This window comes from Notolepis coatsorum (genome assembly GCF_963971535.1).
Source record: "Notolepis coatsorum genome assembly, chromosome: 6".
Classification (NCBI taxonomy): domain Eukaryota; kingdom Metazoa; phylum Chordata; class Actinopteri; order Aulopiformes; family Paralepididae; genus Notolepis; species Notolepis coatsorum.
Genome location: NC_140170.1, coordinates 145,469,391 through 145,485,024, shown reverse-complemented (window position 1 = coordinate 145,485,024; position 15,634 = coordinate 145,469,391). Strand labels below are relative to the sequence as shown.

The window sequence follows — 15,634 nt, the reverse complement described above, 5'->3', positions numbered from 1 at the left end:
GATGGAGTCCCGGGACCTATAGCGAGTGCCCGGAAGTAATATGGGTGATCAGCACTTCATCCACATAACTTCCTGTTTGGCGCTTCTGCCGATCGGCCACCAGATGGCGCTCTTGAACCGCTAGAGGATTGAGAGGAGCTCAGAACTGTGTGTGAAGGCTGCGGATGGAAAATATGATTCCGATCACAGATTTTTTAAATATTGATATTAAAGACGAGTTACGGCGTCCTCGGCAACTTGAGCATGGCGGGGAAGGATGCCTAAACACGTTTTCGGCACTTAAAGTGTTAACAGGTGAATGAGTGACCCATATTGTTTATTTTGTATTGGTTTATTGTACTGTTTTATTCCATGTGTTATTTCAATGTGATTCAAAATGGAGTCTATACTGTGTGCTTGAACAGCCTGTGAACTGAGGGCGCCATCTTGTGGCCAAGATAAAACAAGACAAGACATTAACCCTGTTTTGTATCTGGCTTAACAGGGCCATTAAAGAGCCTGAGATGCAGTGCTGCCTCCTGCCTGGTTACTGACACCACACAAGAACACAACGCAAGCTAAATCTATCGGTTACACATACTTATTAATGGACTTTCATATGAAAATAATTTCAACATGTCCAAGCATCCTGAATCATAGCCACGTTAATAATGTTTGTAATAAACCAAACCGTTTGAAAATCGGTTGAAAGTTTAGCAAGCTATGGTTATTTCAATAGTACATGCACCATAGACATTCTTGTTATGAGTGGGCGTGCTGCCTGTGACAAGATGGCCGCTGGTGAGCTACGCTGAAGACTCCGCCTTGCACCATCTAGTTATATATCTATGGTCCAGTGTCCCACGGGTCTCAGTGACGTGTCACACTACTGTTGCACAAAATGTAGTGTGATTTTTCTACTACTGTTGTGTTTTTTTTTTATTGTGTTTTTGGTAGAATTTTTTTATTTATTTATTTATTTCGGGCAGTCCGGCAGAGAGAGAGAGGAAGTATGGGAGGATAGATGGGGGAGGACATTCGGCAAGGGTCGCCGGGTCCGGGAGTCGAACCTGGGACGGCCGTGTTGCACCGCAGTGCTGTATGTGGTGCGCCACCCTGGTGCCCCTACTGTTGTGTTGTTTTATACGTTGAACAGCGTATATGAAAGCATCTACAGTGCTGCTTAATACAAAATTAAAAACCTCAAACCTTCCACACGTCCAGTAATGCACTCCTTAGGAAGTCGGAACATGGTCTTGCCCTCCTCGTATACTTTGTCCCAATCATGAGAGATTGTTTTCCTACAAATGAGAGAATTCACCTTCCTCATTGGAAATAAGTCACAGATTATTGACCTGCTTTGTCATTTTACTACAACAATGGTCATAGGAAAATGAACTATAGTAAAACTATAGTATTCCTGTGTCACCCCCCCTTCCCCCCGCACATCCCAATTACTATATATATAGAAATATTATAGTGAATCATTAATGAAAGATAGCATTTCTATTGTATAACCACAGGTACACGATACTGATTCCCCCATTCACCATACTATTTCCATAATATTCCACTAGAGAAATACTATGGTCGTATTTCTGTAGTAAATGTATAGTGTGTATGAGAAAAAACACAGTATTTATGTAGTACATTTATAGTGTCAATGAAAAAAACATAGGGATATTATAAATCGCAACAGAATTTATGTGGTACATATCTTATAGTGTTTACGAAAATAAAAACCCACAGGAATACTATAGGTTTTGGTTATACAGTAGGTCATTTTCGTTATGGGTGTATTTTGAAGACAATGCATAGCCTATATACTTACTTATACAGCTCTGCCAGAGGTTCACTCTCTTGGCTGCTCATCCTCTCCAGGTAGCCATCCAGGCCGCTGGCTATGTCCAGAGCCTTCTGCAAGTTAGTCTTCAACTCCTCTGGAATGGTGGCGCTGCCCTCTGCTATCTCCTTGGCTTTCGTTAGGAAATCCACCAGGAATTCCATCGGGGTGTCTGAGACTGGAATGATAAAAAAATGAAATGCACATTTTTAAATACATTTTTGTACTCTTTTTTTTTGTACATTGTACACACCTCAAGGCTCAACATCTGCCTGCTTTAACTATTAGTAAACAATAACAGTAAAACCAGCTAATTATATTGATTTTATAATACAGTATTCGTCTTATTTGGGCTGTTACTTCTTTCTTTACCTATTCATTCAAGCATTTATTATTGTGATATTTGAAAAATGATGCTGCTACCACCAGTGTGTCCAGCAGACATGCCAGTGGCACCAGATGGAGCTGTGACAGCAGCTGTCTCCAGTCTCTCCCCCTGCCAACTTTATTTCGGCGACTCGAAAGTCGAAACATGAGTCGCCTCCACAATAGAACTCATGCACGCCCATTGGAGTTGACGTAAGTCAACGTCGAACGTGTCTCTGATTCATTATTATGACATAAAAAGTATAACGACGAGGCAATATTATATAGCCATATGATATGCGTACCTTTTACAGCCTGCATGATGCACTTTTGATGGTGCGAAGAAATGACAGCGAGCTATGCAGTTTGGTTTAATCTAGTAAAGGTGTTTGGCAGCTTGCAGGTCTACAAGTTTACAACTATAACAAACAGAAACACGTGCCTGTTTTAAGTTTCCCTGCGACCCTAACTCGTGAACGCGGAGAGAGAGAGAGAGAGAGAGAGAGAGAGAGAGGGAGAGAGAGAGAGAGAGAGGGAGAGAGAGAGACCTCACGTGGACACTAATGACATTGCAGTCCAGACTAAAATAGGCCTACATGTTCTGTATATTTTCATGTAACTTAGCTACCTTTGTGTGTGTGTGTGTATATATAATTATTTATTAAAAAAATTGCATATAGTTCAATATTTCGGTCAGTAAATGTCAACAGTCAATGTACACACACCTATTACAGCCCCATCAGCACATTTAAAACTCATGTTTAGCTGTAACATTGGCAGTGTATTAAGGACACATATTTAAAAATGTAAAATAAAAATAAATAAAAACATGTGTGTGCGTGTGTGTGTGTGTGTGTGTGTGTGTGTGTGTGTGTGTGTGTGTTCAATGAATATATTAAGAGTGCAGTAATGTTGTTGTAACACTATGGGGCGCTCAAGCAAAGCTCTCTTTGTCTTCCTCTTCTTATAGCTGCACCTTGAAGTAGCAAGTGCACGCTACAGCAATGTTTATGCCAATGTAAAATAAACCAAGCCAAAAAGACTAAAGCGTTCATCGTCTCTCATCGACTCCTTTCCTCCGAATGCAACGCAAAATAAGCTGCAATCATTATCTTAACATCTCCCATTCTACCATATATTGTGGTCTGTGATGGAACAATCCTTCTGGGCCTTTAAAGGGAGAACCCACCCTAAGACATACTTATTTTAGACAGTCCAATATCTATAAACATAGACAACAGTCCTCCAACATTAACTACTGTCTTTCAGAGGTGCTAGCAGGCTCAATTAAATGATAAAGCAAGAGAGGGATCTCCAGTGACAAGACAGTGATCTTGAGGAATCTGTCTATAATATCATCCATTCCAAGTTCAAGTTTGTTTTATTTGTCACATATACGGTACATGTACAAATACATTACAGTGAAATGCTCTGAGATTGTGCTTCATACAGTAAGAAAAAAAAGATGCCAAGATTCCATGCTAGCTTATCACACCTCATTCATTTCCTCACTCATTTAATGCACATATTAAAAATGTCACCAAAATTGCCTTCTTCCATCTCCGTAATATCGCAAAAATTTGCCCTATTTTAACTTTGGCCGACGCTGAAACTGACACATGACTGTGTGGCCAGGTTCAGCTCCAACTCCAACTCCATAGTGAAGTTTGCAGACGACACGGTGGTGGTGGGCCTGATCTCTGACAACGACGAGAAGGCCTACCAGGAGGAGGTAGAGGTACCATACTGGCACTCTGAGTAGGGATAACAGCCTACTCAACATTGGTAAGACCAAGGAGCTGAACGTGGATTTTAGGAGAATACAACAGGGGACACACACGCTACTGTGGATAAATGGGAATATCGTGGCGATTCGTGGACAGGGTGAGCAGTTTTAAGTACCTGGGAGTCCACATCACAGAGGACCTGACATGGACAACACACACAGACACTGTGTTAAAAAAGGCGAAGCAGCGCCTCTACCACCTGAGACAACTCAGGAAATTCAAAGTATCAGGGAAGATACTACGGTGGTGAACCTCTCCTTAAGGGAATGGAACGCAGAGCAGGCAGCTGGGGGCCAGTTGAATGGCTGGGAAGGAGAGGTCAGCCTGGTGAGAGGTTCTGCCACACAGCTGTAGTTCCGGATGAACCTCTGGTAAAAGTTTGCGAACCCGAGGAAGCTCTGTAGCTCCTTCCCCATTTGGACCCCATTTGATTCTGTTTCAGGGCCCCACCATCTGAGAAGATGTTTGTTGTTGGATATTATTTAGCCTAGTCCAGAATGCTGTGGCTGAGATAAACAGTAGAAAGAGAAACCTATTGAAGAAAGTTCTATGTTTTTCAATGTGTATATAATGTAAATATATCGGTGGGTGACAGCATTTACTCAGACGGATCTATAGATCTTAAAAGTAGCCGGCAGACAGTGTGTGTCTCCAGTCAGACTGCAGATGAGGGCCTGTTATCAGCTGAGCTCTCAAGCCCAAAGATAACCAGCGAGCCAAGGTCATTGTCTACAGCAGCGCTGGACAGTCGTCACATAGCAGTATAACCACAGAGGTGCGGGAATATCAACACCGCCGTTGCTCTTTACCTTCATGCCCCATATGGTCTAACCCCCTGTTAATGGCTGGGGGCAGCACACTAGTAAATACTTCATGGCAGGGTAAAGGAATACATCAACTAGGACAGATTGTGAAGGATGGAGAGACGATACCTTTTAATGAATTGAAAGATCTGTATAATTTAAGAGATAGTGAATTCATGTTGTACTTTCAGTTGAGATCTGTAGTAAGATCAGTATCCATGAAAAATAGAGATATGGGGATACATAAGGATTTGGATGACAGACTAAGAAGGATCGCTTCAGAAAGGAGGTCAGTATCTAAGATCTATAGGTTACTGTCACTTAGCTCATCAGATGGCCTGGCCTCCATTAAACAGCAGTGGGAGAGGGATTTGAAGGTCTCCTTGACTGCTCCACAATGGGAGACGGTTTTAAAAAATACAACAACATCATCAAAATGTGTAAGATATAAAATGATACAATTAAAGGTAGTTCATCGAGCTTATATTACACCATGTAAAATAAAAAAAATTGATCAAGCCATCTCAGATTTGTGCTGGCATGGATGTGGGGAGGTAGGAACACTCATCCACATGTTGTGGCATTGCCCCACAGTGAAGAGTTTTTGGCACAAGGTCATTTTAAGACTATCCTCTATTCTCAGTGTTAAGATACCCTTATGTCCAAAAGTCTGCCTCTTGGGCATAGGGGTAGTTGGTATACAATCAGCACTTACGCAACGCATCATTACACTAGCACATATGTCAGTTAAGCGTACTATCATGATGAACTGGAAGATCCAAAAGCCAAATTGTTTCTGCATGGACACCTGGATGAGGGATTTCATGGACCTATTGACAATGGAACGAGCAGCCTCAACGCTCGCTGAACATGACCATGGAGAGGACGGTCCCTGGATCTATATAAGGACATATTTGGAGAATACTTATGACTGAAAGCAGGAGTGTTTGATCTGCACCCCCCCCACCCCCCCCCCATTTTGTTAGTATGTTTTGTCTGTATTGTACCGTTTGTGAGTTTTGTTTTGTCTGTATTGTACTGTATTGTATTGTTTATTGTTTGTGAGTTTAGTTTTGTCTGTATGGTACTGTATTTATGTTGAGCTGTTTTGTGTTTCAAACTATTAATAAAAAAAACAAAACAAAAAAAAAACACTGCCGTTGCTATAGTGATTTCGGTCAAAGAGCCGTTGCCATGGCGTGTCACGTAGTAACGAGAAGAAGGGGCCTGTTGCTATGGGGGGAATGTTATGAGGTGTGAGTTCCTTCCGGGGAAAGTTAGATCTAGACACGAAGCAGATGCCAGCAGATGTGGATCAGAGATTTTCATCCCTCCCCAACCTCGCTGGGTGGGGGAGGGGAAATAGTGACACATCATTATTAGCTTCGGCTAACAGGAAATGTTGGTTGGCTACGACGAGAGCGAGAGAACCATTGGATTGAAGAGAATTAAGACTGAACAATGACAATACAGAAGGGGTTACATCGGGTACGAGGCTATGTTTATGAAAATAAACATGAGGATCTGAGGAAAGAGATCACGTTGCAGTGTAGTTTCTTATGACTAATGGATGTACTAACAGGGGTTTGTTATGTCCTGTTATGCTACGTGTAGGTTGTGAGACACTAGCAGTTACACTGTAGGCTACTGTGCCTTTAAGAGAGGGGCGTGGGTAGCGCTCGAGTAAGGGTTGTGTGATGTAACGTAAGAGTCAGTCGAATAAAGTTATGAAACTACACGGCTGTGTGTTCATTGTCTCAACATAACAATTGGCGAACGAGGATGGCTGATTTCGTTTTACCACCGCCACCACCATTTCTACCTGTTCCCGGTGACCCAGCTGTTCCATGGGTTAGATGGCTAACGTCATTTGAGGACTATTTATTGGCGTTGGGACAGGAGGATCTGGCAGAAGCTAGGAAGTGCGCACTTCTGCGACATTGCCTCGGACAGGAGGGGCAACGGATTTTTGCTACGCTTACATTAGCCGACGATCAGTACTCTACTGCTACCGAGGCTCTGAAGTCGCATTTTAGCTCGGGAAGAAGCCGTCGGATGTACCGTTTTGAGTTCCGCCAGAGAGCACAGAGGTCTGGTGAGTCTGTTTCGCAATATGTGTCGGCCTTGCGGGAGCTAGCCAAGCATTGTGATTTCGGGGGCTTGGAGGATGGACTCATAGTCGACCAGCTGATTGAAAGAACATTGTGTGCTCAACTGAGGGAGAGACTGTTATTAGAGCCGGACTCCATGACACTAGCTGATGCAGTAGTGATTGGAAAACAGTTGGAGACAGCTATCTCTGAGGCGCGCAAGTTCTCCCGCGCGGTGCATGAGCCTGTGACGTCACCTCCACCCGGAATTCGGAACGTGTCCCAGGAGACAGCTGGCGCAGACGGTGACAGCTTCGATGTGCAGAGAGTGGCAGACAGGGCGCCGAGGGAGAATGGACAAAAGCATTGTGGTAACTGTGGCTCCCCTAAGCATGCAACCAGGGACCTGTCCTGCTCTAGGCAAGCGCTGCCGTAACTGCAACAGGGTTAACCATTTTGCGCGCTGGTGTCGCTCTCCTCCTGATCACGCACAGTCTGGGGCTGTTCCCATCAATACAGTACAAAGCCCACAGGCCTCATTCAGTCATTGCACATGTCGTGTGGGTGGGGCCTCCATACCACTCCTCGTGGACACAGGGGCTAAAGTGTCGCTCCTGAATAGGTCAACTTATGACCGGCTCTTCAGTCACGTGCCGTTGACTACAGCAGCAAACGCCCTATCGGGGTATGGCCACGCCCCGATCACCACTTTAGGGGTAGTCTGCCTACCTGTGGAGTACAAAAAGAGACGCATCCCTGACACGAGTTCTACATCACGCGGAGAGGGGCTAACATCATGGGGCTAGACCTGTTTCATGCTCTGGACTTCACATTGACCGACGCTGGGGGTCTACGCGTCCTGCAGGTCACCGCGTCCTGGCCTGACCATCACCCGACACTGTTCGAAGGCCTGGGCCGTATGACTGAATTTGTGCATCAGCCCTCTGTGGACACGTCTGTCCGACCCGTCATTCAGCCGCTGCAGCGTATTCCCTTGGCCCTCTGTGACGCGGTGGAGGAGGAGATTCATCGTCTGGTGAAGGAGGACGTCATAGAACCGATCAACGCCTCGCCCTGGGTGTCCAACCTGGTGATAGCCAAGAAACGGGGGGGCGGACTGCGTCTCTGCGTCGATTTGACAGACGTAAACAAAGCCATCATCCCTGACAAGTATCCCCTCCCCACAGCGGAGGAGCTGACTAGCCATTTCCATGGTTCCACGATTTTCAGTAAAATGGATTTACGTCACGGCTACCTGCAGGTTCCCCTGGCACCGGGCAGTATGGACCTCACAGCGTTTGTCACACATGTGGGGGTTTTCAGGTACAAGTGCATGGCTTTTGGCCTGTCATCAGCCCCAAGCAGAGCAGAGAGAAAGTGCTTTCGAAGAGATTGTGAGTACCGTAGATGTAATACTAGCCACCCCCCAGTTTCTAGCTTGCAATTGGAATGACTCTCCTGTCAGTGCCAGGGATCAAACCAGCAACCTTTCGTTTAGTAGCCAGCCTCTTATACTGTACTCAGTGCCGTCTTGGAGAAATGCGAGGCCCATTGCGAGATTTAAACGCGAGGCCCTTTTTTAAAGGTAAACAAATATATATATATATATATATATATATATATATATATATATATATATATATATATATATATATATATATATATATATATATATATATATATATATATATATATATATATATATTTAATTAATTAATATTTTTCGTTGATTTATTTATTTTGTGTGCATACAGTCAACGTATTCTTAAATAATAGCGCTGCCCGAGGCTGGGCATACAGTCAACATATTCTTAAATAATAGCGCTGCCCGAGGCTGGGCATACAGTCAACGTATTCTTAAATAATAGCGCTGCCCGAGGCTGGGCATACAGTCAACGTATTCTTAAATAATAGCACTGCCTGAGGCTTAGTGGCTATGCAACAGATGTACAGTACTGTAAGCTGAAGTGAAAAGTCGTACACCTGGCAGTAACAGGGAAAATGCATAAAACACCCCTGGAAAGCCAGGTACATTTTTCAAGCACGACATGCAGATTAGCAGTTTTGCCTTATTTGAATCGAACTCTATAAGCTTAGTACACAAATCAAATAAAATTTATTTATAAGGCCCGACAACACACGTCAATGTCCCCATGGGCCGTACACGTCCTCCCCAAACAAGTCAAGAAGAAACATCACATCAAATCATGAACAAATGGCACGATTTCTAAGGAAATGCATTGAAGCACGGTTTGCTCGAGTTTCTTGAGATTAGACAGAATCGCTCTGGAACTATACTCATATTCAACACGGTATAAAACGGAAATGTATGAAAAAATTATCTGTTTTTTGCATGTTGACTGGAAGAAACTCACTGACAATCGACGTGTTTATTAGATCCATAGCTATAATATTTCATATAATTTTAGCACTCGCAAACACGCCATTCTCCCCATTGCATTACAGCGACGACGTTCTAACCAGAAGGTAAACAGCGTCCCCTTGGCGTCCATTGAGTTAAAAGAACACAGCAACATTATGTGAAATGCGTTTACCGTCTTATCTAGAGTCAGACAAGAAGATGAACACTAATTTCCTCTCTGTGCATGTTTGATTGATTGATTGATTGAACATTTTATTAACAGATTGCAGAATGGGTACAATACAGTACGGCTCAATACACACAATTGTTAAGGGGATGCAGACCAGAGAAAGACTTTCGTCTTGTTTACATCAGGGTCCCCCATTTTCATTGTACATTGGAGGGGGTTGGGTTTAGACGTTTACAGGGACCAGTTTCAAATTGCAGTCTCCCGTAGGTGCTCTTTGAGAGTGGTTTTGAAAGTGGGTAGTGATTCACATTCCTTTACAGCTGTGGGTAGGGCGTTCCACATTGACGTGTTTAGTCCCTTGTTTGAGCCGAATCTGGGTTTAACATGATTTGTGGAGCTCCCTCTGGTGTTGTGGTCGTGGTATTCACTGACCTTTGGGAAGTATTTTGACATGTACATGGGTACCTTAGTGGTGTAGTGTATCTTGTAGACCAGGCCCATTGCAAGTTGCTGTACTCTGTTGATTACATTGAATGCCATTTTGTCACAGGAAAGATTTGCCTCTAGGATGGAACCCAGGTATGTAATTTCATCTTTCCTTGTTACAATATTGTCACCCACTGTAACTGAGAAGCCGTCGGTCTTGCTGAGTTTGTTGTTGAACTGAAGAGAATGGACTCTGTTTTACCCAGGTGTAATGATAGTTTGTTATCAGTCAGCCTAGTTCCAAGCTGAGGGTTTTTTCAACCTGTAACTTGTTCTTGTCAGAGACCAGCAGGGCTGAGTCGTCCGCGAACAGGAACAAGTTGCAGTCACAAGCTGATGACATGTAATTTGCATAAATTAGGAACAGTAGCGGTCCTAGTATGCTTCCTTGTGGAACACCACAGCTCACTGGGAGGGGGGGGGGGGGGGGTGATAGGGTACCGTTTACCTCCACCATCTGTTCTCTCCCCTCCAGGTAGGATTGCATCCAGCTCACTGATAAAACCAATTGCTTTTAGTTTGTCAATCAGAATGGAGTAATTGACAGTGTCGAAGGCCTTTTGTAGGTCCAGCATGACCATGCCGCAGTATTTGCCCGCGTCCACCTCTTGTTTGATGTGGTCATTCAAATAGAGAAGGCATGTGTCAGTGGAGTGGGATGTTCTGAAGCCAGATTGGAATTTGTAGATTCGATTTTTTTCCGTGAGGTACTTTTCGACGTGTTCGTATACTATTTTTTCCATGACTTTCGAGATGGAGGTAAGAATAGAAACAGGGCGGTAGTTGCCTGGGTCTAATTTGCTGCCCTTTTTGTGCAGGGGGGTTACTCTCGCAAATTGTGAAGTCTTTGGGTACAGTACGTGTCCCTGTTTTATGGAGAGGTTTATTATGTGTGTGATGACTGGGGTGATGGCGGCTGCTGAGTCTCTGAGGAATTTGGAGGGGATGTTGTCATGGCCACTGTGGCCTTGTTAGGTTAGAGGGCGGTCAGTTTTTTGAGTACCTCAGCTGTTGTTACCATTTCTTGTTTGAAATCGTCTTGTGTTCTACCCCAAAATGCCCTGAGTGGGAGGGTAGTTTATTTACCAGTGTTGTGGCTATGTTTGTGAAGAAAATGTTTAAGTAATTGGCCACATCCAGTTTGTCTGTGATGACCATGTTGTCCATCTTTATGTTTATGTTTGAAAATCTGGTTTTAAGTTTTTTACTGCAGCCTAGTTGATTATTGAGTAATTTCCAAAGTTCACAGGGTTTAATTTAGTTTTCCTCATTGATGAAATTCCTTTTTGCAGTTTTGAGTTTACATAATTTCTTAGTCTGTTTCTTTGCAGTTTGAGTTCAGTCACATGGGCTTGGAGTTCACTGCTCGAGCTTTTGGTAAGTTTTGACTGACTTTTACGAAACTCAGAGCATTTTTTGTCTCTGGTTTTCATAGCGGTCAATATTTTGGAGTGCATCCATGGCTCAGTATGATTTTTTACCCTGGTGGTTCTTAGGCGGGCCATGTCGTTTAGTATTGTTGAGAATTTGGTTTTGAAACCAAGCCATGTTTCTTCAACTATAGTGTACCACAGAGCTCTTCTGACCCCTCTAGGTTCAGCAGAAAGGTTCAGTAGAAAGCTATCCAGCTGCAAGCTAGCCTAGCACAGCACAAATTAATGGAAGCGGATACGGACCACTAGCCTAGCTTAAAACTGTGGGAGATGTGTTTTTGGCCAACAGCTAGGCTAGCTGGTCCATATCTTTTTTTTGTGGAGGCCTCTCACAAGAAATGTTTAAATGGTGTGTAGTTTCTTGAAGAAATGAACACGTCACATACTCAAATAATTATTTTACACACTTGTATAATAATTTATTTTAACAATATTTTGAAATTGAGCTTAGTAGATACAGTACATGCTCAGTAACAAAGTAACATTTCTGGATTCATTGTTTGAAGTAGTTCCTTGATCAAACAATCTCTCAATGTATTGTTTGTCCTGTCCCGATATTAAATGACTCATTCAACTGGCACAAAAAAAACACACATACTGTAGGCTACTGTAGGTGTAATCCAGTGGTGAAATGACAATAGATTTACATTGATATTGTTCTTTAAAAAATAAAAAGGACTATATACAATATCTCAGAATCACAACTGTAGTCTGTTTCTATTTTTGGCTTGAGACAAATGGCGTAGAAAAAAATAATCCATAACCTAATCCAATCCATAATCCATATATAAAAGGGTAGCCCCAGCATCAAAAGAAAAGAAAAATAAATGGAGACATTTTCATTTGACTGACTGCGATACAAAGACCAACACTAGACCTTTAATTCTATTTTGGGCTGTAAAAGGTTTATTTATGTTGGTAATGGGTGTAGCATTAGAGTAAAAGGAGACTTGTACATGTAATATGTGTATATCTGTTGTGACACAGAGTTACTGTGACATTCTTGACATAGGGTCAGGAAGGTTATACCCCTCACTTACATGGCAAAAAGAAAGGGCTTTAACCCTTTCACTACCACACTACATAGGGTTAACACTTTCACTACCACACTACATAAGGTTAACCTTTCACTACCACACAGTTAACCTACATAAGGTTAACCTTTCACTACCACACAAAGGGTTAACCTTCTGTAGTGTGGTAGTGAAAGGTTAACCTTCTGTAGTGTGGTACTGTAGTGAAAGGGTTAAGAGGTCAACTACAAGCAAGCATGTCCCGGTCAAAGCACGTTTTATTAAATTTGTGGAAATCGTGCTCCAACAGCTCAGAGATGAGGTGCTGCCATCAGTAAAAGCGAGAACATGCGAATGAGGCGTTACACTCACTCGATTAGAAAACAATATACTGTGTTTTAATGATATTGTGTTAAAATCATGATGATGTTTCTGCCATGATGAATTCTACATGTACTGTAGCTGAAGCATCATCATATTACTTTTGATTAGATAATAAGAGACTGTACCTGTATATATATAATTATTTTTATAATAGAGCAAGTGTCACATCTCATTTGCTTTTTCTACAAATAATCTTTATTGTGATGGAACTGAAACTGTATGCATGCAGTCAGAATGTACAGATTTGTCACGAGTGCACATGTCTGAAGATGCTAAATGTAACTCTGCTCTGTTCCCACAGTAGGTACTTTAGAGCAAACACTCACTATTCTGAGCAAATTAATCATGTTTACATTTTCATTTATTTATTTGATAGGTAATTATTGTAATTGTAATTGACTAATTACTTTCTCTTTAATTATGTTTTATTTTTTCATCCATAGATTTGCTTTTATGCAGTGCTCTGTTGTGGCAAGATTAAGTATGGGACTATGTATGCCTACCTGTAATCAATCATTTCAAATAGTGATGACCTTTAAGATCATATTAGAATCATATATGATCAAATGTACAAGTAAATATACATGTAATATACTATGGTTAGTGGGTCATAATAAATAAAGTTCATTGCTTGACCAACGCCAAGTTATAGTGGAACAAAATCACAAATATATATATATTTAGTTGATATATAAATATGATACAAAATGATCTATCATTGAATTCAAGTTTAAAAACAAATGATTCTGCATTTTGAAACCATCGCTTCATTATAGCAAAATATTGATTTGTTGATTGTTTGAGACTAGATAAAGGCTCTGGATAAAAAAATATTTCATCTGAAATATTGACAAGTAAAAGAGAATAAACTAGAAGAATGCACTCAGTAAAATACAGATGTCAAGGCCTAACAATATCCCCAACATTATTTTCACATGCAGCATTTTACTGGGTAGATGACACAAACAAGAGTTGCCAATATTGCCAGTGTTAACAGACCCAGGGTATAAATCTATATGGTGGCTTTATAAGGAAATGTCATAATAAACAGGTCCTCTAGGGCTCATGAATACACACAGCAGAGGTTGTGACTGTTGGACTAATGGGTCAGGAGATACACTCATTTGAAAATGGAAGGTTTGTCCTCATGGTGGCGCTTAGGGTAGATAACCAACACCTATATATTCCTCTAGGGGTGCACAGCAAATTGTATGGCAAGTCGACCATTACTTTTCAAGACATATTGTTCTCAGTTTGGGCTGATTGTGGGGCTAGAGGAAAGGTTAGGAGGTGACTAAATAGGTTTGTTTCTCTAGGGCAGGGGTTCCCAAACTTTTCAGGCCGGGACCCAGAAAATAAGGCGTCAGAGAGCCGCGGCCCAATGTACATTGTCAGGCTTTTTTCTTTCTTTTTTTTTCTTTTTTTTTTGCCAGGCGACCGATTTTTTAAGCCAAATATCACTTCAATCCTATTAAGTTAGTTCAAGTTAGTTATTCATTTATATGTGCTATTTATGAGAGGGCTAACTTGTTGCAAAATAATAATGATAATAATAATAGCCTCATTAAAATACTATTGTTGCTTCGGTTGTTTTCAGCGTTTTATGTGCATAATCTGTTATTTAGTTTGAAATGTTCGTTGAAATAAGTAGATTTTTCGTTTTTGTTTATTTATTAAGTTAATATAAAACCATATAGTCACATTTTAGAATACAATAGAATATAATTTTAGAATACAACTAGAAACACTGTCCTGGCCTGCTTCTATGTTCAGTGGCCTGCATTTTTTATTTTTTTTTAATCATCTCGCGGCCATCCCGTGGCTGCTCGCGGCCCACCTTTGGGTCGCGACCCCGACTTTGGGAACCACTGCTCTAGGGGCCATGAATGGTTACAGAACATTCTGTGACTGTACGACTAATGGCCTGATGGTGGTGCCAGACCCTGGGGAAAGGTCAAACGCAATAGGTGTCATGCGCTCATTTAAAAATGTTGTCCTGATGGTGGCGCTAGAGGACAGGTTATGGGGTCACCTAAATCAATGGGTTTCTTCCTCTTGGGGTCATGGATGTGCACAGCACAATGTCAGGGCAATCTGGCCATTACCTTTTGAGATATGTCATTCACTCACAGAAATGTACACACAAATGGACAAAGCCGATTACATAACCTCCCCCCTGGCTTCGCCTTGGTAGAGGTCATTATTACTGCTCAACACTATTATACATGATACTTTGTATACTTCTTTGCAAAGAAAACTTAAATAATTTGAGTAAACCTTCAATACTTCATATTCCCAATTTAAGGGGATTACCAGTCAATTTACGAATTAGGAGTTATCCATTTGGCCAAGGGCAGTCAAATCAATATATGAAAACTCTCTCCAAAAGTAAAACAAACAAAACACTATTATCTGTGTGACATCATCTAGATGTACAACCTTGGTTTGTCAATAGTGAACAGGAGACAAATTTGTGGACTCAGTGCGTTTGTGATATACATTTTAAAATGAAAAAGCCTTGAAAAAGTCATATATGATAAAAAAATCACACTGAGTACTAACACCTTTTCTATCTTCGTCAACTGTTTTTCAGACGTCTATAGCTGTCCTGCGTCACACGACAGACAAATGATAGATTATGCCTTTAGGGGACAGTAGTAGAACATTTCCAACATTACAAACTGTCTTGACATATTGAAGGCTGGAAGGCACAAAAAAAAAGGAGTCTAAGACATGAAAAATTACTTTTGAGAGTAGTGGGACATGGCCTTTCTGTATCCGAGAGTAGCGAGGACAGAGAGTAGTGGGACATGGCCTTTCTGTATCCAAGAGTAGCGAGGACAGAGAGGAGTGGGACATGGCCTTTCTGTATCCAAGAGTAGCGAGGACAGAGAGGAG

At 41.8% G+C, this 15,634-nt stretch overlaps 1 protein-coding gene across 1 annotated transcript in view; it reads right to left on the bottom strand.

Annotated features, from left to right (window-relative positions):
- LOC311230161 (uncharacterized protein) overlaps nucleotides 1-15,634 on the bottom strand; it is a gene marked incomplete at both ends in the record, with an annotated part of 48,018 nt that overhangs the window by 32,329 nt on the left and 55 nt on the right. Inside the window, 3 exons of the mRNA XM_084316352.1 lie at nucleotides 1,189-1,280; nucleotides 1,811-2,000; nucleotides 15,482-15,634. The exon at nucleotides 15,482-15,634 is cut by the window's right edge and continues 55 nt beyond it. Of these exons, the coding sequence (XP_084172478.1) occupies nucleotides 1,189-1,280; nucleotides 1,811-2,000; nucleotides 15,482-15,634 (435 nt within the window). The remainder of the gene's footprint in view (nucleotides 1-1,188; nucleotides 1,281-1,810; nucleotides 2,001-15,481) is intronic.